The sequence below is a fragment of the Ascidia mentula genome, chromosome 3, assembly GCF_947561715.1.
Source record: "Ascidia mentula chromosome 3, kaAscMent1.1, whole genome shotgun sequence".
NCBI classification, from domain to species: domain Eukaryota; kingdom Metazoa; phylum Chordata; class Ascidiacea; order Phlebobranchia; family Ascidiidae; genus Ascidia; species Ascidia mentula.
Window position 1 is genome coordinate 17,602,555 of NC_138568.1, and position 24,256 is coordinate 17,626,810.

At 37.6% G+C, this 24,256-nt stretch overlaps 5 protein-coding genes and 1 pseudogene across 7 annotated transcripts; 3 read left to right on the forward strand and 3 right to left on the reverse strand.

The window, feature by feature from the left end:
- The first annotated feature begins 541 nt into the window (after positions 1-541).
- LOC145895824 (uncharacterized) lies at positions 542-7,213 on the forward strand. Its single transcript, XM_082984605.1, has 13 exons — positions 542-630; positions 1,228-1,575; positions 2,153-2,347; positions 2,479-2,589; positions 3,146-3,389; positions 3,709-3,969; positions 4,170-4,301; positions 4,485-4,649; positions 4,804-5,100; positions 5,384-5,564; positions 5,964-6,132; positions 6,473-6,714; positions 6,905-7,213. The coding sequence occupies exons 1-13, from the start codon at positions 542-544 to the stop codon at positions 7,186-7,188; spliced, it is 2,718 nt and encodes a 905-aa protein (XP_082840731.1). The 3' UTR covers positions 7,189-7,213.
- A 993-nt stretch (positions 7,214-8,206) lies between these two features.
- LOC145895327 (T-complex protein 1 subunit theta-like) lies at positions 8,207-11,666 on the reverse strand. Of its 2 annotated transcripts, XM_082984121.1 has the most exons (12): positions 11,556-11,666; positions 11,278-11,368; positions 11,100-11,179; positions 10,928-11,021; positions 10,685-10,792; positions 10,484-10,612; positions 10,258-10,383; positions 10,055-10,203; positions 9,718-9,891; positions 9,303-9,509; positions 8,815-9,018; positions 8,207-8,579 (listed from the first exon to the last, which is right to left on the reverse strand). In XM_082984121.1, the coding sequence occupies exons 1-12, from the start codon at positions 11,613-11,615 to the stop codon at positions 8,352-8,354; spliced, it is 1,650 nt and encodes a 549-aa protein (XP_082840247.1). In that variant the 5' UTR covers positions 11,616-11,666; the 3' UTR covers positions 8,207-8,351. The 2 variants fall into 2 exon arrangements, with proteins under 2 accessions (XP_082840247.1, XP_082840246.1); XM_082984120.1 differs by having other exon boundaries at positions 10,055-10,383.
- A 776-nt stretch (positions 11,667-12,442) lies between these two features.
- Positions 12,443-14,986, reverse strand: LOC145893954 (pyridoxal kinase-like). 2 transcript variants are annotated; one of them, XM_082982364.1, is made up of 7 exons: positions 14,844-14,986; positions 14,616-14,775; positions 14,448-14,531; positions 14,001-14,144; positions 13,449-13,589; positions 13,164-13,355; positions 12,443-13,077 (listed from the first exon to the last, which is right to left on the reverse strand). In XM_082982364.1, the coding sequence occupies exons 1-7, from the start codon at positions 14,925-14,927 to the stop codon at positions 12,953-12,955; spliced, it is 930 nt and encodes a 309-aa protein (XP_082838490.1). In that variant the 5' UTR covers positions 14,928-14,986; the 3' UTR covers positions 12,443-12,952. The 2 variants fall into 2 exon arrangements, with proteins under 2 accessions (XP_082838490.1, XP_082838489.1); XM_082982363.1 differs by having other exon boundaries at positions 13,164-13,379.
- LOC145893955 (small ribosomal subunit protein uS14m-like) lies at positions 14,940-15,760 on the reverse strand. The gene has a single exon (XM_082982365.1). The coding sequence runs from the start codon at positions 15,706-15,708 to the stop codon at positions 15,163-15,165; it is 546 nt and encodes a 181-aa protein (XP_082838491.1). The 5' UTR covers positions 15,709-15,760; the 3' UTR covers positions 14,940-15,162.
- A 3,712-nt stretch (positions 15,761-19,472) lies between these two features.
- On the forward strand, positions 19,473-21,479 carry LOC145895825 (uncharacterized; annotated as a pseudogene).
- Positions 21,480-21,902: 423 nt separating this feature from the next.
- Positions 21,903-23,772, forward strand: LOC145895826 (uncharacterized). The gene is made up of 7 exons (XM_082984607.1): positions 21,903-22,098; positions 22,156-22,255; positions 22,368-22,666; positions 22,727-22,929; positions 23,125-23,284; positions 23,376-23,528; positions 23,756-23,772. Exons 1-7 carry the CDS (start codon positions 21,903-21,905, stop codon positions 23,770-23,772), a joined length of 1,128 nt encoding a protein of 375 aa, XP_082840733.1.
- The last annotated feature ends 484 nt before the right edge of the window (positions 23,773-24,256 follow it).

Sequence of the window (24,256 nt, forward strand, 5' to 3'; positions counted from 1 at the left end):
GAAGGCTACAGTGGTAAAAGGAGAGCAACACAGCAGAGTTGAGTGAATAAAGCATAACGCATGAAAGCAAGAAAGTTTCATCGCATTCCTTTGTTGTGGGTCATAGTTATAACGGCACTATTGGTTGAGCTTGCTTGGCCGTAGTGTTTCCACCTTGTTTGCTCCGTAAGGTTGCACCTAGTTTGGTGCCCAACGGATGACGGTGACTGAATAGTCACCACAAAGTGGAAGTCTTTGCTTGGCCGTTTGGTCAGCAAAGTCGTCTGATAGTCACACCAGCTGCACTGATGAGACCTTTTAGGTCGAAACAGTGGCCATCTGTCTGCAGCTTGTACACAAATAGTTATAACATGTTTGTTTGTGGGTTACGGCAGGTGCTAAAATGGAAACGAACAGTATTATTTACTTTTATTTGTTGCTTCGAATCCTCAACACGGAGAGCTACGTGTCAGGGTTGGGTTACCCTTCAAATGTCAAACATTATACCTGTTTGGGGAACGAGAATCAAAATATTCCGGCTGACGCGTTTTGTGACGGTAAAATGGATTGTAGCGATGGAAGTGACGAATTTCCCGCCAACTGCAACAACTGCACTCTTTCCAACGAGCACAACATGTACTCGTATGCAAGGTAACAGGTGTCAACGAATTAACATGAACGCTATAAATAGAGATTGACGAGGTAACCCGCGTAGAACGTTTTGAATATCACACTCGTTTTGCAAATTTATGTATCGGGTGTAAAAAAAGTTATCTGTATCAACATGTAACTAGCTTGAAGTCGTTCAGGTGATTAAAAATCGTCGTATTTACTGGAAAGAACCCATAAAGATTAAACATCGTTAATTTAGAAACCTTAACAAAGCATAACCTATATCTGACCAACTAATATTCGATAGACATGCGTCATGTCTGCATTAATGTCGTAGAAATATTCATGTACCTTTTTAGGTGATTGATTGATTATTAGGAAACAAATTGTTTATCAGAAAAAATATATATGCCGTCTCATATTCTTTGATAAATTATCACAATCACCAATCAGACTTATGAGCAACAAAGAGTTAGCTTTGTTCAACACGTTTGAACTTGGAAAAGGCCTTTTATGCTAGTTCCTTCTTGACAAGTTATACAAGTCATTCGTCGTCCCTACTAATATGGTTTATACAGCACTCAGAGCCATTGTTATGTGGTGAAAGCAAGTAATTTAAACCATGTTTGCCCACAGCTGCAACAACAAACTCAACCCTTACGAGAAAGCGTGTCTGGTGAGACGCTTCCTGATTTGTCAACAACACGTCACGTGTGTTGGTTTGACCCCGTGTGACCTCGGTTGCAAATCCCATTTTCGCTGCCCGGGTGGAAAATGCCTTAAGCGCTCCACCGTATGCGGCGCAAGCACCTGCAATGACTGCCCCGGTGTGGAGCGCTGGAACAACGGCCATGGTTTTAAATGCGTTCGCGGTGGTAAGAAATGTCGACTTCCGCAGTTTCTCTTATGGGACGGGGTTAAAGACTGCGACGATGGCACAGATTTGTGCTTCGCGTCGCACCTAAACTTGACAAATATTTCAAGGTAAGTCTCGAAATTCCCTTGTTGTTTTTTTCTCGTTGATTAAACAGCTTAACTTGTGTGTTTTTTAATGAGGCCAAAAAGAACTTAATGATAAAAAACCAAGGCCAGGCCAACTAAAGTTGACGTCTTTCTATCACATATCATCCTATGTCGGTTTGTGATAATTCTAGAACATTTTTGAAGCTATATATTAATACTTTTTTCAAGATTAAACCAGTATTTCTATGTGTCAGAAATAAGACAATATATATGAAAACAAACAATCTTTAAATGTGTTGTAAACATATATAAATCACATTTAACCAATGGAGCCAAAAATTTGTTTAAAGTGAGCAACATACAGAGCAACCGTTTCGAGCTGTTAGTCTTTTCAGTGCGGGTGTCGTCGACTGCATATCCACTAAAACAGTGGATGTCTTCGCTTGGCCGTTTGATGGGTAAGATTGTCATGTAGTCACCGCAAAGCTGCACTGAGGGGACCTAATAGGTCGAATCAGTATGTCCCTGTATACAGCTCACTTTAAACAAAAATCGCATTTAAACAGTGTTATTTTCTATAATATATTTTTGTTTATAGCGACGTTCGTTCTCACAGTCTCGCTAACTTCAACTTGAGTTTGTGTTTTGAATGCCTCGACAAATCGTTGATAATCTCGAAAGGAAGTTTATGTGATGGCATCATCGACTGCCCAGACATGACTGACGAGTGCCTTTGCGATGAAAACGTACCAGAAATATGTTCAAAAGTGCAGCCTTTCTCATTTGACAAGACGTAAGTCCAAAGTTAAAAAAAACTGAAATGTTTGTGAGTTTGTTTCAGGAATGTGTTAAGAATGCCTTGAATCCAAAACACAATACTTTGTGTCCGTGACATTGAAATAGTAAGTGTGACAAAATTTTCAGATTAAAAATGAAATGTCCTGTTGGCCAAGTTCTCTGCGACAAAAACAAATGCCTGGATAGAAAACAAGTGTGTGACGGAGTTGCTGATTGCAGAGACCTCAGTGACGAAAAGTAAGTTAACAATTTTCTTTTGAAATTGAAGAGAACGAAATAAAACGATTTTGTGCATGCAGCCTGCCATTCGCTTTACATCGCAGTTTACTGATAACAAATTGGTTTCAAGTTTACTAAAGCTCGTAAAGTACAAGGTTATAAAAGCTAAAGCAAATATCATTTTTGTTTAAACGTGACAGTGTTCTAATTCAGTGGTGATATTGCAGGTTAAGTTACTGTCATGGTACAATACCTTGTGCGAATGCGTCACAGATCGGGGAGCCGTGCAGGTAAAAGTCAGTGTGTTTCTGGTTTAATAACACTTTGGAACCAAGTAGTATAAAAATGTATGTGCAAAGGGTCGCATTAATCATTTAGTGGTGCAGATAATTGTACACACTGTTTCGACCTGTAAGTTCTTATCAGTGTAGCTGTTGACTGTGGCACTGTGCTAGCTTTTACACTAGCAGTCATACAGATTTCCACTTTGTGGTATTTCCCACTAAAAAAGAAACAAAACAAAGAAATGGTTACCGCAAAACAACGTGAACACATCTTACTCTCTGCCATTTAGATGCACGAACCTGGGCGTAGCAACTTGTCACCAGCGAATCGGAGTTTTTTGCGATAGACACGCAGATTGCTTGCAAACAACAGGAACGATCGATAATCTCTTCCTGCGGCCCCCCGCAGACGAATGCAATGCAGTGTGCATAGAATCTCATGACCATACGAACAAACCCAACGACACTCATCCTCCAATTAACTGCACAGCTGTGAGCGTTTCAAAAACAAAGACACCCTTTGTCTGCAAAAAGGTAAACGGCGTTTGTATCAATTTGTTCATACCTAGTAGGATAAAATATTAAAATGTATTAAAAACAGTTGGCATTATTATTGGTGGCATCATGAAAACGACACCTTAACCAATAAATGATGCAGTATAGGACTGTTTTTCTTGCATTAATTAAATTCTAATAAACATGCGTAACATATGAAAAGGCTTGTTATTTTGTGTGGCAAGTCAATATAATATTTCTGAAGATATTCGCGCAGTGTTTATGTTCATTGCTTTTGCTGACGTTCTTTTCATTGCTTTGCATTGTGCCAAATTTCTCATAAAGTTTATCCTTGCAGATGTTTGGAGGAACACGCAAGGTGCCAGCATACAATGTGTGCAACGGCATCGTTGACTGCCCACCGGGGTCCAATCTGACAGACGAAGAATCAGATTCTTGTCCTTGGAGGTATGCGTGCCCTAGAACCGATAACAAAGTCAGCATTCCGACGCACAGGCTGTGCAACGGTTACAATGACTGCGCAGACGGTCAAGATGAACATGAAGAAAGATGCGTTTTAATGGGCCGTTACTACTGTAGCTCTCTTGGAGGATTGAAGGTACAAAATGCGGTTCTTGTTAGTTTGCTGGGTTCAAAATTCAAAAAAAAAACTGCCTGATAGTATCCGGTAAATATGTTTGAAGACTTTGTTGGTAATTTTGAAATTGTACCAAATTATTTTTAACAACGGATGCACATGAATGAAATAAAAAGAAACCATCATTTTACGTCTATATTCACTTTATGATATTTTCGCAGGTTTCCATAAAGAAGCATCAAGTTTGTGACCAAATATTTAACTGCGATGATCACAGTGACGAGCTAAACTGCACTAACGATGGGAGGTTTTACTGCGAAAACGGAAATCCTCTATTTGTTTCCAATCGAAAGGTATTTTGGCGTGTTGTCAGTAGGTTTTCTAAATTGTTGAAGCAAAATACTTACTATAAATAAAAGTTCTCCGTATAAATAAAACAAACGAAGTGTGTTACTAATACCTACCATTATTTCGGTTTTGTCACAGTGTAGAAATTTGTGATAAAAAAATATCCGTATTTTTTGTTTAACCGAAAGCTTTTCAACGGAATTGGAGATTGCACAGACTGGAGTGACGAATGCCCAACATCTGTAAAAATACGGAAGGAAAACACATTCTCCTCTCGTCACGAATTGATCGCGAATCCAGTTTTAAGAGCATTTGTGTGGATCATGGGGTTGTTGGCTGTGGTCGGCAACGCAGTAGGCCAATTTTGTTTACTTTTACAGGATATAGTATACTAATACGCCGTTGTCTGAATATTCACAAATAAATCACAGTTAGTTCTGCCAAAAAATTGACACAACCACACTTTCTGACAATCCTTACAAACGTTTCTATTTCTTATTTCATCAGGCAGTGATAGTGGTGGAATCCAGAAACCTTTACATCTCGGATCTTAATTTGGCCTCACTACGAACCAACCACATGCTAATACTGAACCTGGCCGTTGCGGACACGCTTATGGGTATCTACCTCATCTTGCTAGGAGGAACAAGTTGTCGGTACTCGGGAAGTTACTGCTCCTTTGACATGTTGTGGAGATCAAGTCGAATGTGTATTTTCATGGGCGTCCTGGTGGTAATTTCAATAGAGACGTCGATGCTTACTATGGTGTTGCTTACTATCTCAAGGTTGTACGCTGTGTATAGGGTAAGTAGGCCATCAGTATAGGACACGTTTAACTTTGTGTTACGTTTTAGATTTATTGTTAAATTTCGTTGTTAAAAGCTGTGACAAAAATAACAGTATTAATAATGACACAAGCATTTTATAGCATCGAGGTGTCTGAAATACGAGTCTTTTTGGTATAATACTAGCTATTTCGCTTTTGCCAAAATTAGGAAAAACAAAAGCGTGTTATCAAACATACGGTACTGCGTGGATAGATCTAGTCCCCTGAAGCGTTTTCAATTGCTGTACATTTGATTGACAGCCTTTTGAAGCTTCCTCAAAACCTTCTGGCAAGTTCGTTGCGGCTTGTGTGATTGTCACGTGGTGTCTTGCATTTCTTGTGGCATTGCTTCCTCTGTCGGCACACGTTCAAAAGAGTTTTACTGGGACGGCGTGGATTAAGAAAAATCAATTCTTCCATAAGGCCCTTGTGGAGTTTTCTAGTAGGTCTTTCCGTAATTTAGCTACTCTACTTGGAAAGATTCACGGCAATTGCTACGCACCAATGACAAATTTATCAAAACAATTTGTTCCATTGTTTACAATTTTCTGTCACAGGATAATTAACGTGTTTGCCATCATTTTATCAGTTTGAAAACTAATTCCTTTTGTTACGCGACTCCCTTGGAAACTCAAACCGACGCACCGCAGCGTCACGTCGCACAGTTTGAGAACCTCGGGTTTAGACAATCTGTGCTTTGTTTGAAATATCATGTAATCATTTGTCGTTTATAAACGTAGAAGTGATTTTGCTTAATTCCTTTACATGTGATTTTTATTATTCAAATCCAAAACTCCTAAAGAATCTGTTTTTTTCTGCAACAAAAAGTGATCCCTCACAGGTTTTCAACAATTCATGGAGAGACTGACCACTTTCGGGAATATATCACATCGAGAACTTGACGGAGACATGATGAAAATTGCCAAGGCCTCTTCCTGGTCGGAGTTCGAGACGCTTCTAACTCACCACCACAACCACGAGCAGACGGTCGTTATTTACAGATACTTTGGGTGTGTGTTCGGCTTGTTGAAAAAAGTAACGATTTTAACAATGCTAGAGGAGACATAGAATTCTTCGATAACGTATCAGAATCACCAAACAGTCTCATGGGCAACAAAAAATTAGTATCTAATTTTTTCAACAAGCTATCTAAGAAAAAATCTTGTCTGAATGATTTTTTTTATGGAAACCTCGTTGTTTTTTAATGTTACTGACGATGTTCTAATGTAGAAAAACACGATCGTCACGACAAATGCCTTGGGTTTTTTTGTTGTGTAACTTGTTGAAGCTAAAGGAGAAAAATATCTGCAAACGATGCTTGTTTGATCATACGCCTTTTATCTTTCCAAGATATTACAGCACTCACAGTGTTTGCATTCCGAAAATCTACGTGACGAAAGACGACAACGCATGGGGGTTTTCCCTTATGATCACGACCCTCAACTTCATCGCATTTATCTTTGTGACGTCAGCATACACGTTGATATACATGAAGTCAGTAGGTAAGCCAGCCAGAAGAACGTCTGACAAAAAAAAGAAAAACAAACAAAGCGGAGTTTCGAAAAAGGGGAAAGCCCGAAAACAAACCCATGGTATGTGGTCATTGTTAATGTTAAAGTTCGCATGTGTAAAGTGGTTGAAAGTGTTTGCTTTCTTTAAAACAAAAACTGAAAGCTGACGTCAGAATAGCATATAAGGCACACACGGCTAAACTTTTTTACACCAAAGCAATAGGCTACAGCCCATACGTATAGTTACTCAAAAGTACAAAATCTTTTGCAGAGATTCAACGAAAAATTATTCGTCTAATGATCACAGACTTTTGCTGCTGGGTCCCAGTATCGATCATGGCGTTTATTAACTTTGTCGGAGTTGACATGCCTCCGGATGCTTACGCGGTATCAGCTATCATTTTGCTTCCCATCAACAGCGCCCTCAATCCGATTGTCTATTCTAACTTGCTCGACAACTTGTTGGCTCACATTCTCAGCACGTTCAAAGAAAAGCGAGACCGTAGCTCGTCTGCAACTGAGTTGGAAACGCTAAAATCAAACGATAAAGTCTAATTTTAAGGAGTTTCCTGAATATACGGATACGTAGAAGGTAGATTCGTCGATCTACCCCCACCTGCACTCTATTATAACAATGTATCTTGCCTAATTTACAAATAAGCTTACATAATTTGGACCTTAATCATGAAAAAGTTAAATTGCTTACTATTATATAAGCACATAGGATGTTTTGACGTACACATGTTCAGCGTGCATTATTTTTGTTTATCGAATGACAAGGAAGTCACATGATTTTCGCAAAACTATTCTTTCTTTGTGGTTGTTCGTCGCTATCGTTTGTGCGGAGCACGATCACGTTCGTGGCTAATTTCGACTCAGTCAAGCATCAACGACTATCACCAACATATTATACTGCAGTATAACTTACCTTTTACGTGCTCTAGGCTGTAGCATATTCCTCTGAATGTATAGCAAAACAGCCTTAGACATAACATCGGTTCACTGTAGTTCGGCCAAAAATCAAACATTACAAAGTCGGTACAATGCACACAACGCTTTGTATTGCGAAGAATTAGTATCTTTTTGTTCCCTGGCAAGTTCCTAAATTTTTGACGCGCCAAATTGGTTCTTTTAGGTGGACACAAGTTTTGTTGGCGTACATTGGAGCGATGGGTACATGTTTTATGCCTGGTGTTGACCGACATAATAAAAACTTATCATTTGCGACCATGCTCAAAGCGGCAATTGCCAACAGTTGCATTTGGTAACATTTAGTCCTACTACATCACGTGGTTTGACCTTGGTACCCATCGACCACTGTAACATTGAATCTTAGAATGTAACCGTTATAAATATGCATTTTGTCAGCTAATTTTAAATTGTCAGTACTTCGTTGAGTGACTATAACAGTTGTTTCATTATTTCAACCCAAAGACGACAAATAATTCCCCATACTTAAAATTACAATCATTTAAAAAAGTCCGTGGCCGACTCCGTTACGATCGATGAGCCGCTTTTCCATGAGATGATGTGTCTGCTTGCCTCACAAACGCAAACAAAACCTCTATAACTCGGATAGACAAAAAGAGGAACTTCAATATTCCAGAGTAATGGCGACACAACACAAAATACATTCATACACATTCCACTAGCTTGAAGAGCCATCGCGGGAGACATGCTTTAACTAAGTTGCGGAACTCTGTTACCACACGCATGTATTATTCGTCTGCGTCCTTGTCCCAATCGCCTCCCTTCTTTGGCGGTTTTGGGCCTCCTGCTGCCTTGGCCATGATGATCTGATCAACTCGGAGAACAGTAACGGCCGCATCGGTGGCCAGGCGAATGGCCCAATACTTCACAAGGTACGGATCAAGAATTCCGGCGTCTACAACATCAAGGACGTCACCGGTCTCAATGTCAACCCCATACTTGGATCCATCTTCAGCCTGATAAGAGATAACAAACGTCGTCTCGGTAATAGTTAGAAACAGTCTTCGACTAAACATTTTTGTTTTCTGTCGCAAAGCAAGTATTAATACAGTACTAAAACTAATGATAGCTAATATCGTACAAATTAGTATCAATGACTTTTAAGGTGAACCTGTAGTTTTAGTTTAGTTCAATTTTACAGTGTTTTTTTTTCAAAACAAACAGACATTAAAAAATCCCATGATGTTTTACTTGATGGCTGGCATAAAGCTTTGACACAATCTCGGTAGGTTTAAGGCCAGCGTTATCAGCGAGAGCCCGTGGAACAACTTCCAAGGCCTGGGCAAACTTCTTGATGGCGTACTGCTCCAAACCAGGACAGGATTCCCCAAACTTGGCGATCTTATTTGCAAGTTCAATTTCAGTGGCACCAGCGCCAGGGACCTGTTTGTTGTCCTAAAATGTAACATTGTGGTTATTACAACATACGGCATATCACAAAAGCATACAGCATAAAAATAAACAACAATACTTTGGCAGTAATTTTCAAGCAAGCTAAAACTAACCTTCAGGTAAAAGGAAAATTTACAGTCTTTTTAGAGCAATTTTGAAAAAATATTGATATATGTATATTCTGCAAATAAAATTAACCAAGTTGTGCACATAAGCACAATGTACATAAAAGTATTAAATGTTCATATCTGGTAAATATTGACAGAATAACAGATTGGGAATTATACCCTGGTCAAAACTTTATAATTGTTGACACCATCATCCACAGCTCTTTCCAAATCATCCATAATATTGTCAGTTGATGCGCGAAGGACAAGAGTGCATATTTTACTGCCCTCTTGCAAAGTATGCTCGAATATAACAACACTGCGGTCACCAATTTCATCTTGTCGTACAATGGAACAATAACCCATTTCTTCAGGTGTGGGTGCTGTCTGTAAATGCCAAATTACAAAATTTAATTTAATATTTTTTTTAAATGTTAACAAAAAATGAGGTGGTATCAAGACAGTTAATATGCTTGATTGGTAATTTCAATTGTTAACTAATGAAATTTATATAATACCTTGGGTAAAATTACAAAAAAATGGGTGTCATTCTTTTAGGGGGACCATGAAAAAATATATGTATATATAAACTTACGAGTCTAGGTAGAGCTGTGGCATTAATGGTCTTGCAAAGTCGCCTTAAATCCCACTTGGAGTTCAAACGTACAACCATGAGTTTATATTTGTTTGCAAAATGCAGAGCAAGGTCTGCTACTTTTCCTCCAGAAACAATGACGTTAACTCCAGTGTCAACAATGGATTTGATTTGCTGCAAATATTAAAGAAATAGGTTCATCATTGATGCATCAAAAAATATAAATTTCACCAGATCTACAAAAATTAACTTGAAATGCAAACTATGAGCAAGTATCATAGACATCATGAAAAAACATGCACATTGAAATTGATGCCTACTAAAATTCATCACTTACTGCTTCTAATAAGTTTTCTTCTCCAGTGCTGAAGTTCATAAGCTCTTTGGCATTTTTGATCAAAACAGTTCCCTTGGTTTCAGTGTTCAGCATGTCAAAGGGACACGAATACACAGCAATCTTTGGACTCTTGACGGTCTTGATATCACCTGATACAAAATTCCCCATGTTTAAACTGCAAGAACCACTTCTAAAAAACTTACTTTCACAATCTCTCATGAAAACCATCCCACTGACTTTGCAAGACGAATTGACCCCAGATCCAGGAAGTTTGGACACTCTGACATTGTCAACACTGAATTGAATCTTGGTGGGAGGCAAAATTGAAACTGAATGAAAAAAATAAGATGATATCAATATCAGCAAAAAATTTTCTTGAACCACAAACTGTTGAAGGTGTTTACAGAACAGTTCTAGATACCCACTCACCACATGCATCAGCAATCAACTTTGCAAGAAAATCTTCATTGCCATACTGCTTGCTAGCAAGGGGAGTTTTTAATGCTTTGCTTACAGCTGCAACATCACGTAAATCTTCCACCGTTGAACACACCAGCTCTGAAAAACGGACAAAATGTATAAAAACATGCAGAGGTTTATGTTTGAATAGTTTTGGCTATGTGCACAGACCTGGAAGCAATGCGATTGCCTTTTCACATGCCTGCTCATATCCCTCGATTACTTCTGGAACTGACAATCCCATTCTCAGTAACTCCTCCGCCAAGGTTAGTAGGGCACCTGGAAAATATTATGAACATTGGAAACTTTCAAACAGAACCCAAGTTATCCTTTGTCAATCATTTAACAAATTTCATGTACGAATTCAAGAACATATAATGGCTGCAAAACACATAAACATTGGGATGAATTTACCTGCAAAGATTAGGACTAAGTTTGTTCCATCACCAACCTCCTGTTCGCACATTTGTGAAGCAATCACCAGCATTTTTGCCGCTGGGTGCTCAACCTACAAATTATTTTTTGTTAACATCCCAAAACGTACATATAAATATATATAAAAAGACAGCCAAAAAATACAGTTAACCTCCAATTCCTTTAGGATTGTTGCAGCATCATTGGTCACAAACAGTTTCTCAATGTGGTTGATGACCATTTTGTTCATTCCTAAATTCAATTACAATTTATACAGTGCCTGAAGTTTATTCACATGTAAACAATTTCTCTTCACTTGAAAATAAACTGTTAAACAATTAATTTATTACCATGGGGTCCAAACGCAGTTGTTGTGGTTTTCGCAAGTTCACCACAAGCTTTGATATTTCTATAAACAGCTTCATCAAGACCTTGAAAGTGCTGCAAACACAAGAAATATCTCATTATTTGTTACAACTTGAAAGCATCAGTTGCAAGCAATTACATCAAGGCAAAGCAATTTAATTTTAAGCATAAAATACAATTTACAACAACGAAAAAAACATGCGGTTGATACTTAAACCTGAAAACTAATGAACATTTAACAACTTTTGAACATAATTCTTACACGTGCGCCATCTTTCAGCATCTGTGAGAAACCTGGTGCTTTCGGAACATGAAACGCCATTGCTTCTTTTCAAGACAAAATTATAATATATACAATTTACTGCAAATACCTGTAATAGTTTCACAGATTAACAGCATAAGTGCTAAAATGACAGATTTGCGACAACACAACTTCTAAACCGAAAAAGCTTCAACACACTAACTTCAAAACCTTCCAGCAAGTTCTTTTGAACTTAACGACAGGCGTGCTTCGTTTCCAAACTATCCGGGTCTCTAGAGCAGCAGTTTCCAATTCTTTGGGGTCGCCGAACGCTTTGATTCCCTGGATTCCTTTGCAGAACATTAGTTTTTTAAGTCAGTTAAATTTTTAATTTTAATTAAGTCAGTTCATTTTAAGGGTCCCACATGTTACATCGTAATGGGCCTCACGAACTATCATTACCTTTCAGGTGGTGCAGTGTTAAAATCAAATTATTGTCTTTCATCCTAAAAATCCTAAAAGCGTTGTTGGGAATGACTGCGTCACCGGTTTGTGGAAGTTGGAAACCACTGCTTGAGTGATGGCCCTGTTCTACTGTTGTTATGCGTGCGCCATTCTTGCCACTGTTGGTTTAGTACATTTCCATTATCGTGCATTGAATACAATCCCAATGCGCGATCACAACCATCACCGTTGGTATTAATTAGCGTTAAGCGTAGTGAATGTAGTAGGAGTTGCTATCGGATTCGGCAGAATATTGTGTAAGGATATACCAGCACCAGGATCTAGATACTGTTTTAAAATTCCAGCTCTTCAGCATCCCGTGTTCTTTACAATAAGCTACTGATTTGACTCCTCGAGCATCCTTCTTTATTTACGAATAAAGACACATGTTGTAATGTCAGCCGGGTAGGCTACCAATGGCGCTAGTGACTGATCGAACGAGAAAGAAGTAACTTTAAGGAGTTAATTATGCAAGTTTAATTAGTGAGTAAGCTGAGTCTAGTAGTAAAATGATAACACGGTAGTTAGTTATTTATAACAAAGTGCGATTAAAAAGGTCGACTGTCCTTGAGCTGGATGCCAAAAGACTGTGGGGAGTTCTGCAGGAAGGCACAATTAACTCCGTGTGCGTTTTGAGGTATTGTTGGGAATTGAGTCAAGAAGCTGCGTGCATATAAGGTGGCAATTTTAGTCAGTTTATCAATTGCACGATTCTCCGAAGCACACAACAATATTAATCACAAACATTATCCAATATTTAAGAACAGACTAAGCACATACGTATTTGAAACCGAACAAAAAAGTAACACTATGTAAAATGTAGTAAAACTCTTGGCACTGATGAAGTGATTTCTTTTAATTCCAATATTTACTGCCTTGATTTAGTAATGATGCAACCAACTGTGCAGAGATTTTTACACAAGCTCTTCTATAATTTCAGCACGCACGCAGGTTTCTGGGTCTTCAATGTGCTTTTTGCTTTGCACAAGACGTAATTCCAGGTTTGCAAAAGACGGTTTCTTGCCAGGGCCCACTTCACCTAAGATGAACAACGCTTTTTGTCATGTATCTGGGTCTACGCATAGCGGACAAACGTTTCTGTATGAGAAAAAAAGTCATACGCACCTTCTGCCATGGCCTGTGTTAACTTTAAAACGTGTTGCATAGTAGATATAACTTTTTCCAAGGCAAATTTTAAATCGTTGGGGTGGCGATGAGACCAGGCCAATAACAATGCTGCAAACAGGTCACCTGACCCAACAAATGCTGCTCCAATCAGTGGCATTTCCAAACGTATTTGCTTTGGTTTTCCATTTCCTATCACAAAGTATGTATATTTGGCTAAAATAGTACAAAGCTGTTTAAAAACATATACATAATTTTTTTAGCAACAATGAAATGCATGCACACCTGCAGTAACACTACTTCCATATCCAATGAGGACATTTGCTCCACCGAGTGTAGAACTGCTGATTACAATAGTTTTTGGTCCTTTGTTGTGTAATTCTTTAACACTTAATAAAGCATCTGTTTCATTTGTGATCTTTCTGTCTACAAAAAAATACATTTAATTTTACACTATTATGTTATTATATAATGTTTCTCTGTCGCCAATTTTTTACCAGTCCCACAATATATCATATTTCAATAATAAATTGACTTCCCATGGTTCGAATTGCATACTGCTACCATGATAAATTATTATTTTTAAATAATATGTTTTGTTCATTATATTTTGGTTTAGATATATTAAATCACTTGCTGTTATGAAGTTCTACACGTCTGTAGGTGCAAAAAGGTTGAGAACCCTTTAATAAAATACAATCTATCCATCACTACCTTGGCTGCGAAGCCTGTGAACCTTACTATCCATCACTATATTGTGTTAGGTTCGATTTTTGACACCAAAATATCACTTATTTGTAATGGGTCACATCAAAAGATAAAACCACACACAAATACCTGTCAGTAATTCAGCCTCAAATTGATTTGGAGTCAAAATGTCAGCAACAGGCACAACCTCATCACGATAGATTGGCAACAATTCCTCTGGGACATACATTTTTCCCTTACCATCCCAAGTATCACCCATCACTGGATCACAAACTAAAACAAATGTTGAAATGTTTCCATTATTAATCAACATACAGGCAAAACTGCAAAAAGAATTTATATACAGCAGGGGTCCTTAAAGGCATGCAAGGTTTACAATGGTTTATAAGGCAAAATGATCAATGAGTAGATTTTCCAATAAGTTTGTAATACACATACTACACTTGGGCACCAGGGATAAAGGTTAAAAAGTGTCAAAATGAAACACAAATTATCAAATGAAACACAAATTATCCAATGAAACACAAATAATTTAAAAGTAGTCACAGTAATGATATTGTTCAAACACTTACCTACCATAAATAAGTTTTGGATTTTGTTTTTTAAGTTCCTTAATAATTTCCACCATTTTCTTTAGCATCGATTTATCACGACAATAACCTGCAAAAATGAAACATTAATTGCATTGAATAGCCAAGCTGTAATATGCTCCAGATAGGTCCTATACAAATAGTGATCCCTCACCTGTCAGCACATAATCATAATGTGTAACTCCGTTCTTTTTTAAAGTTTCATACAACAATTCAATGTCTTTGCAGTCAATGACTTGTCCATCCCAATGTGGGTAACCAGTGTGATTAGAAAACTGAACTGAGTTGATAAAATCCACTTCAAAACCGAGCAACTTAAATAAACCAGAAAAGAATTTAGACAGACATCAATAATGTGGTTTATACATAAACATAAACTAACTTGCAAGGGAAAGACAGCTGATCGGTTTCCTACATAGCCACGTACTACATGACTTTGAATTGAAAGTACTCGACAAGCACACATCACTCTCAAATATGACACTAGTGAATGTTCATTCAAATTATATTAGCTTTACCTAGAGCTGCAGCATTTATTCACCGAAAAAAACAAAGTGGAAATGTCATTCAATGAGCACACATAACTTTGACCATTTTTGCCATCAACTTTGAGTTTAATTTTGCGACAATAACCACTTGTAAAAGTTTGAACTGGTGAGCATGTAAGGAACAAGTGTAAAAACAGTATATGGTTAACATTGTTACCATTTCGCCCTTTGCACACCACACAACAATGAATGATCCGCAAAATTTCGCCAGACAATCCTGCTAAGTCTCCACCTTCTTTTCTTGCCTCGTGGCCTTGATGTAACCACACACCGATTACTTGCTGAATATGGATTGCTGGCTCTTGGCAAAGTGTTATATTCCTGGTGAGCCACCTGTCTCAGCATTAGTGGCAGAAAGTCATTGTATTGCAATGCATGTAGTCTGGTCATTAATGGGTCATAATGAGTGGCTAATGCTCTTCGACGAGCATCGCGTTGCATTACCCAGTTAAAATGCCACAGGTGACTACCTTTTCTGTCTTTATCTCCTCTTTTTACCCACGATTCTGCTGTTAGATGTTCAGGTACTGGACTGTAAGCAACTGTTGGTTTTTCTGGAGGTTTAGGTCCATTTCTTGGAATTAAATAACTAAAATCGACATCAAACATGACTTTTGTGTTCCTTGCTTTGGTCCTGCGATTGAGCGCCCTTGACATATTTCGAATTTGTACAAAAAAGGTTGATTTTACATGCAGCATGTTCAATTCGAATCTTTTTCCTTTTCTCAAACTTTTTTTTTGATTTTTTTCTTTTACTAAAAACAGATCAAAGCATTAAAGTAGTTAGCAACAAAATCTTCTAGAAGCTTTGCCAACTTATGCAACCGATCCTATATGCTACATACACTACACACACACACGAACACGACCCCAAAGGATTTCAACGGCAAGCGTCATTGCTTAAGAGTTACGACATAATACGCATATGATATTCATAACCGATTATGAATATGTTTTTTTTTTAATTTTGATATCGTTAGAAAGGTCAGCCTATGAACTTTTACGTGTAAAAAAATCAAGCTGCTACCTCGTAGGGCGGCCGAGTAACCCGCGTTCAAAGTTTTGTTAACTGGCGATTTTTTTTTGTCAACTAACATCCCTCTGGTCCCCAAACAACCGGTGTCCGGATTCCGGACCTGTTATAGAGGGCGCTGTCATATGTGAATACACTTTACTGTATCGTTTTATCACGTTTTTACGTGAGTTCGTGTTTCACTTACTTTTTGGAATTGCTTGACAAATACAAATAAACCAAAACTTCCCCTAACAGAACTTTTAATTAGCCTTTTCACCAACAAAACTATTCTGACGCAACTAAATTTGTTGTATTACCATATTTATGTGCATTAGGCCTACTTTGCTATAAATATGTGAGATTGTTCAAAATTACAAAAGTTACTTCAACAAAGTTTAATAATAGGGTTTTGAAACAAAGTTTACCTTTTATGATTTTTCTTTAATTAACACAACTTCATAAGCATCCAACAGAACTCCATCCGATTACAGCTCAATAATTACGGGTTTTTATGCATACTCACAGTAAAAAAAATGCCACAAACTTTCTACGTTTTACAATAACACGAGCTGACACTACAAAATCGATCAGAATGTCAAGTCAGCATAAGGATAGTCAGAACAAGAAAAAGGCGACGGTGTCTTCAAACATGCGACGTTCGTTTTGAGAAAATTGCGTACACAGGAAAACTGCTGATGCAAAAAAGCAAACGATGGCAATACTGTAGCTGCAGTTTCCTGGAAATAGTCAATATGTCATATTCGTTTTATTGTGGCAAGGTAGGCTACACTACATGGTGCGCAAAAGTGCTCAACTTGTCAGGCAACCTTTACATAATACGTCTGTACATGATTGGCAGGAACGCCTCTGCGCAGGTCCTTCTTGGCGATCATAGCTATCGTATTTAGATCAATGATCTAGTATCTCAGTTGATAGGGTTGGGCCTGGTTAGCCCAGCATGGTCGTGAGTTCAAACATCACCGGGAGCTTTATTTTTCAGATATCGTTCCGACTTGTCGATAAAAGTGGCTGATCTACTAGGCTGCAAAGCTCGTAAACCTGATGGTGTATGTTTGGTGATAATTATGGCGAAACAAACGTTTTAGAGTTCATTTTATTGGGGGTTAAGCAAATGAATGATCTTGCATATGTAATTGATGTCGCCTGAAGGAACAAAACCTACTAGATGTCAAAAGCCATGTCGCTCTATATGGTAAGACGACCGAGTCGTAAGACAATCTAAGTGTGGAATATCTTACATTCAATTACCACAAATCAATTTATTTCTTCTGCAAAAGACTTTGCATAGTTTGTGTTTTGACTAAACCGCATTGGTTGTTGGTGAATCTCGATTTTTGTCAACGCGGAATAATTGAGTTAAATAGAGAACACATATATGCCTTCCAATAAGAATTATTGCATAATGTAGAATGAATGCTGTTGTGTCAAACCTAATGTTACATCTGCTTGCAATATTTTACATGTGCCGCATAGTTCCATAATAACCTCCCTGTTTAAAACCCCACCTAAATCTTGTATTTGCTGGATATTATCGTTTGAATTATCCGTTTGTAAATATACACAAAATTATTCAATGATGCACTTGCATATCTAAAAGCAACCAAATGAATTAGTGGACTGACGTCATACATCTTATGTTTTTAATTCTATGATATTTGTTGTGTTATAACCGTCGCTTCAGGCCGCAACTCTGTATTTCTGTGGAAAAGAGTTTCTTGGTTGGGAAATGCCCTTCTCGAAGTTCTGCGTAACAGAGTTAATTGTATGTAACAATGCAATGGGTCATGCATGGGCGCCAGTGTTTTGGTTGAATGAGCGCAGATGAACAGGCTGTTGCCAGGGCGATTTTCAGCGTGGTTTGGGCAGTTTTACTATGGTTTTCAGGGTTATTAGTCAGGCAGTAAATTGGTAGAGCGTGCTGTTGTACATGTAGCTGAAAAACTACCAAAATATTGAGGTGGATTTTGTGGAAAAATGAATCACAGAAAGTATGCTCAGTTTGTGATTTTCTGTTAGTCCCGACCCTTGTCTAGGAATTCTGGTCAAAATTATATTCGAGATAACTACTTTAACCGCTCCCCCAGGGGCATTTTGTCCCCTTGTTGGCCATTATTTTGGCTAAAAAATCAGAAAAAAATGTAGGTTTGTTTTGTGAAAAAATGAATCACAGAAAGTACCCTCCATTTGCGATTAAGTAAAGTTTTCAACCCTCGTCTACACAATTCATTAAGAATTAGATGTATTGTAACTGTTTCCCCCCCTCCCCCTCAAGGGTTGTTTTGCCCCACCCCCCAGGGTTCCCAGATAGCAAGGCTTAGTTGGGTAACCGTTGGCCAACACCTTTTTGGTTGGCGTTGGCTAATCGTCTAAATATATAATTGGACAAACGTTGGTAAACTGTTAGTATTCAAAGTCAAAATTTCCTTGAATTTCGTAAAATTGGTTGATATGTAAAGGAATTAGAAATCCATGGGTGTTTATTTGGTCGAACTGTTTGAAGTCTATACACAAACTCACTAGCATTTCCCCAACGATGGCGCTTTGTCGTAGATTTTCTGTTGCAGCGCGCCAATGTTGGCACTATATGTATCACATTTTGTTGTTAAAATTTTTGTGCGACTTGATGTGATATACGCAGTTGTGTACAATATTTACTACAAAGTCTTTTAACACAATGAAGTATAAATTTTTAGACGTAAGGTTTTTTTTCCGACCAAACAGTTTGGTTTTTAGTGGTTTGACTTTTATCATTTTGGAAATAGTTACTACAAAGTAAAACTAGCAACAAATTTTGTTTAGGCGCCGTAAATAGCGTGTTTTTCGATTAAAAAATGCTTTGCGGCAATGAAATTTTCAAAGCATTTAGACAATTTATGATTTCTATGAGTTGCACGCCTCGTCATTCGATTTCGCGCCCTTTCTTTCCTTTCGGTGGACAAAAGCAACGACGAAGGTTGGCATTAAAACTATGTTAAATTTTTGTTAACTTCATGTAAATGGAAGTTTTTAATTAATGTATAAATGTGCTATACTCTGCCGTTTTGTAATATATTAGTGTATATTAATGATGACCAATTAATGTAAAAAGAAGTTGACAAAAAGATGCACATGGTACAGAAAAGCCAACAAAATATTTGCTATGCTATACATTGGAACCAATCTTGGCTACACTTTCTTCTAGCTATTATATATTGTAGCAAATTTTGTGCTGTGCCACTGTTGGTGCATTTGCCTTGTTCTCTTAGAAACATTGGCCATTAAAAATTGTATGTCAAAGTTTAAATTTACCAGGTTCTTTTTGGTTGGTCTTATTTTGTATGCTTTTTTAAACAAAGCTGCATGTATTCAGATTTAGTAAAATTCAATAATTGTTATATGTGGTTGTACAACTGCAATAAAAAACTAAGTGTGTTATTTTGTAATGATAATGGTTCCAAGAGAAAAATCGTATTGGACAATTCGACGTAAAGTTAAGCAAAAAGTTCAAGAGTGCTGTATGGAAATTGCTTCACAAAACGAAGCTTCCCCAAATCTCCATCCTCAAATTTTGGATTCTAATGAAAATGATGATTGTTGTTTGGAAAGTAGTGGTAGTAGTTCAAACCATTCTACTTATGATGTTAGTGCAAGTTCAAGTGACAATGAGTCAGTTGAAGAGAAACATTCAGATGATAATATGCTTTCTATAGACCTGGGTTTTAAAAATGATGCTGATAATTTCAACTTGCAGGCTGAAATTGCTTTGTGGGCAACTTCCTGCAAAATTACCCAATGTGCATTACATTCTTTGTTGAGTATTTTAAGAGTAAAACTTCCCGACCTTCCCAAAGATCCGCGCACATTGCTGGGCACATGTACATCATACAAAACAAATTAAATTTCAAATGGGGAATATTACCACTTTGGAATTGGTACACGTATTTGTGAAGAGTTAAAACAGGTTTCTTTTTTGCCTGAATGTGGCAGCACTTTAAGACTGCAAATAAATATTGACGGGCTTCCACTGTTTAAAAGTACCAATGATCAATTTTGGCCCATTTTGGGAATGTTAAGGGATTTTTCAAACAAAAAACCATTTCTTATTGGCATTTACCATGGCCTGACAAAACCAAAACCAATTAGTGCCTATCTTGAGGACTTTATCAATGATATGACATCCATTCAGAAAGATGGTCTATTGTTTAGCAACAGGCAGTACAGTGTTATTTTATCAGCAGTTATATGTGATGCCCCGGCTCGGTCACTGGTCAAATGTGTTAAGCAACACAATGGATATGCAGGTTGTGACAAGTGCACGGATCATGGCACTTGGATAAATCATAGAATGACCTTTCAACAGCATGCAGAACTGAGAACAGGTTCTTCTTTTAAAGATATGATAGATGAAGAACACCATATGTCCAAGTCACCGCTTTTGTCACTTGATATCGGAATGGTCTCCAACTTTCCTTTGGATTATATGCATTCAGTGTGCTTGGGTGTAATGAAGCGCTTAATATTTTTATGGTCAAAAGGCCCATTGCCAATGCGATTCAGTAGTCGACATATAAAAAGTATATCTGAGTCCTTGGTGTCTTTACGGCAGTATATACCCAGTGAATTTGCCCGGCGACCCAGAGGTTTAAATGAGTTTGAAAGATGGAAGGCAACAGAATTTCGTCAGTTTTTGCTGTATACTGGCCCAGTTGTGTTAATTGATATTTTGGATCCTGATGTGTACAAAAACTTCATGCTTTTACATGTCGGAATATTGATACTTGCAAGTCCAAATTTACTTACACTACGTGATTACGCACACAAATTGCTAACAGCTTTTGTTCAGCACTATTCTGCCTTATATGGAGCTGACAGCATTGTGTATAATGTACACAGTTTAATACACATCAGTGAAGATGCTAGAATTCATGGTCCTCTTGATACATTCTCATCATTTCCTTTTGAAAACTATTTACAATCCTTAAAGAAAATGGTTCGTAAACCACAGTCTCCACTGCAACAAGTTCTACGACGCCTTTCTGAGCAAAGTTTAACTCCACCAAGCAGCGAAAAACCAGTAAAATTTCTTCACCAACATAGCAATGGTCCTTTGCCCGCCGAATGTGATTGTAATATGCTACAATACAAAAAACTGCAATTTCCTCAGTACACGATTGGTCTGCATGAAAGAGATAATTGTTTTAGAATTAATGGTCAAGTTTCCCTAATCCGTAATATACTGGTGTCACCACATGACAGTAAAAATTTGGTGTTTGTGTATGAAAATTTTATTGATCCTAAACATTTTTATTCTTATCCTGCAACTTCAGCTAATTTTGGAGCTTATTATGTTTGCTGTATGTCTGGAAAATGGCAAACTGCCCTGCTATCTGAAATTGAGCACAAGTTTGTTCGTCTTCCCTGCAACAATGGATATTTTGTTCTTCCAGAGCTTTAGTGACATTTTGCTGCTGGATTTAGGTTTCTTTTTGTATTAGTTTAAATTTTTGGATGCAAATTGCTTTTACTTGCAAAATTGATTTTGAAGTCTAAATACACTGTTCAAAGTATTATTGCAGTATATTATTTCCACTCATTTAATGCTTTATTACTCTTGAGAATTTGATTTTGAGATTTTGTTTTGGGTCACCATGGTGTTTCTATTGTTTCATTAGACTTTATAGTCCCGGCTGTTTTTGACTTTTTAAAGTCTTATCAAAACTAAACATATGTGGGGATAATGCCATAAACCCCCCCTAAAATACTATGGTATCTGTGTTTAACTATGTAAATATTTACATAATAGGCCATAGCTGCTTATTAACTATGCATGTTGATGCCATTTTTTTATTGTTGCAGATTTCTTGAGAGAGCAACTGAAATGTATGCTGTGGTTGAATTCTCCCAGCATGATGGTGTGGAAATAATTCCACAATTATGGTTGGAAAATGAGGGTCAGTGCTGCCGCTGGCCTCCATTTCAAGATAATGCAAAAATTACCAAAGCTGTAAAAAATCAAATACATGCACTTCCATCCTGGCCCAAGTATGGCATCGAAAGAATAATGTACCAAACTGGTTAGTCATAAATTTTTTTTTTTACATTTAGCCCATTTTAATGTTATTTATGCGCAGATTCGTATTTAAAAGCACGTGAGAAATTAAAGTTGGCTGAAGACTTCTCTGATCTTCAAACGGATACAGACCACACTCCAAGAGCAAAGCGTAAAAAGAGGCAAGAGGATGTTGGCATAGTTTGTATTAAAAGATAAACTGCTGCAGTGTGTGTATGCGGATACTATATATCACACCCACATATCTGTCATCACTTTAAATTGTTTATTTAGACCAGTCATCCGATATGATGATGAAGACTCTGAAGATGAATTGCCCGACCCTAAAAAGCGTTCTGCACCAGTTATTCCGCTGTTAAGGACAAGCAGTGCTGTTACAGAAAGTCAATTAAGAGAGCAACTGCTTAACAATGAAGTAGTTACCTCAGAGAGACACCGAATTTTAAGCTCATCTGATGAAACTATCGAGGTTTCCCCATCATCATCAATTGAATCGACAAGAAGGCACTTGAAAAGCAAAACTGCCCCCACACACAGAAATGCTGGTAGGCCTAATTACACAACACCCACAAGTAAGCGATTTAAATTTTTTTTAAAAAGTGTTTATAATTGGTACCTTGACATGTTTACAGCTGTTGAAAAAAAGATTCTTGCCAGTTTGGAGCAAATAAAGTTACAAATTTCAAATAACACATCTCTTATTCGATCATTGAACAATGCCAATTCACTGTCGGAGGTATTACTGCCGCCTGGAATTGAACTTCCTTTGGACAAAATGGAAACTGTAAACACTGTTGAAGAACTTTTATGTGACAGTAAAACAGAAAAACAGCTGGTAAGTTTATCATATAGTTTATAATGGTTTAGCGGCAAATAAAAACAATGCTAAACTCTCATCATCCATAATGTTGTGTGCATGCTAGACATAAAATTGTTAGTAGAGGGCAATTGTGTATTCAAATATCCAACTCTACTTTTACAGTGGCACTTCTGTTATTAAATGATGTATTTGTTGCTTGTACAAATTTAGACATCATTCCTCGGCAGCATAGGCGGAAAAGATGTGGCAAACACAACCAGAAATATCATGTGCCACCTTTTGGCGAATACTGTAGCACAACAATTTAATATGAAGGGTAAAGGTTCAAAGCGACCCTTCTTACTTCTGAAGCTGCATAGAGTTGTCCAAAGTAAGAACATAGCAAAACATAGTGGACCGAAATCTACAGAGACTGCTTTGTTAAATGTTCACCTAATATTACCAATAATTATTTTTTGTAGATGCTGTTCGGAAAAATCACCGAACAGCTACAGCAACAGGTGCTGAGATTGATGATATTGTTAAAGATTGGCTGCGCTTCGCTAAAGACAGAGGTGGGGGGCGGAAAGAGAGAGAAAGAAAAAAGTTTATTAACGAGCTCAATGAAAGTGCAGGTCATTACCAGTTTGTAAAAAACTATGTAATACAATTTGACTTGCCTGTCTGCCTAATATTGTGTGCATTGGATTTGAATTCATGTTTCATCTTGAATAATTTAAATGTAATCTCTCTGATTTCAGTAAAATAAGTAAACTCAAATGTAACTATTACTCTAAGTAAGTAAATTAAACTTTTTCATTGTCAATGGATAAGTCTTATTATTTTTTGCATTTTATTACAGACACATCTTTGCCGTGATCCCCAAAGAGACTGGGATTATTCGTTTTTAATAAATTTTGTTGCAACAATACGTTGTGTGCTGTTGTTGGCCCGTTGTAGGCAATTATGATTGTTTGCTAATGTTGGTTCGACGATGGCGAAAGTTTGAGGCATTACTGTTGATAGTTGGGGGCACGTTGGTTGTTCCAATTGATGTTCAAAGAATAGTTGGGCCGAGGTTGGTCCAAGGTTTGCGCCAACTGGCAGCCTACCATGGGCCGATGAGCAAAAACACATAACTCCAACGTTGTACCGATGAAGTTGGGCCGATTAAAACCAACCGTAAGACCAACGTAATGCCGATCAAAAAATGTTATCTGGGTTGTTTGTACACCCCCTAGGACTGGCAGTTTAGCAGTTAACCTTTGCAAAAAACCCCATGTGCTGACCCGGCAATTGTTTTTGGCAAACAAGAGAAACTGTCACCAGGTGCTCGAAGGCAAATGACCTCTAAAACTCAATT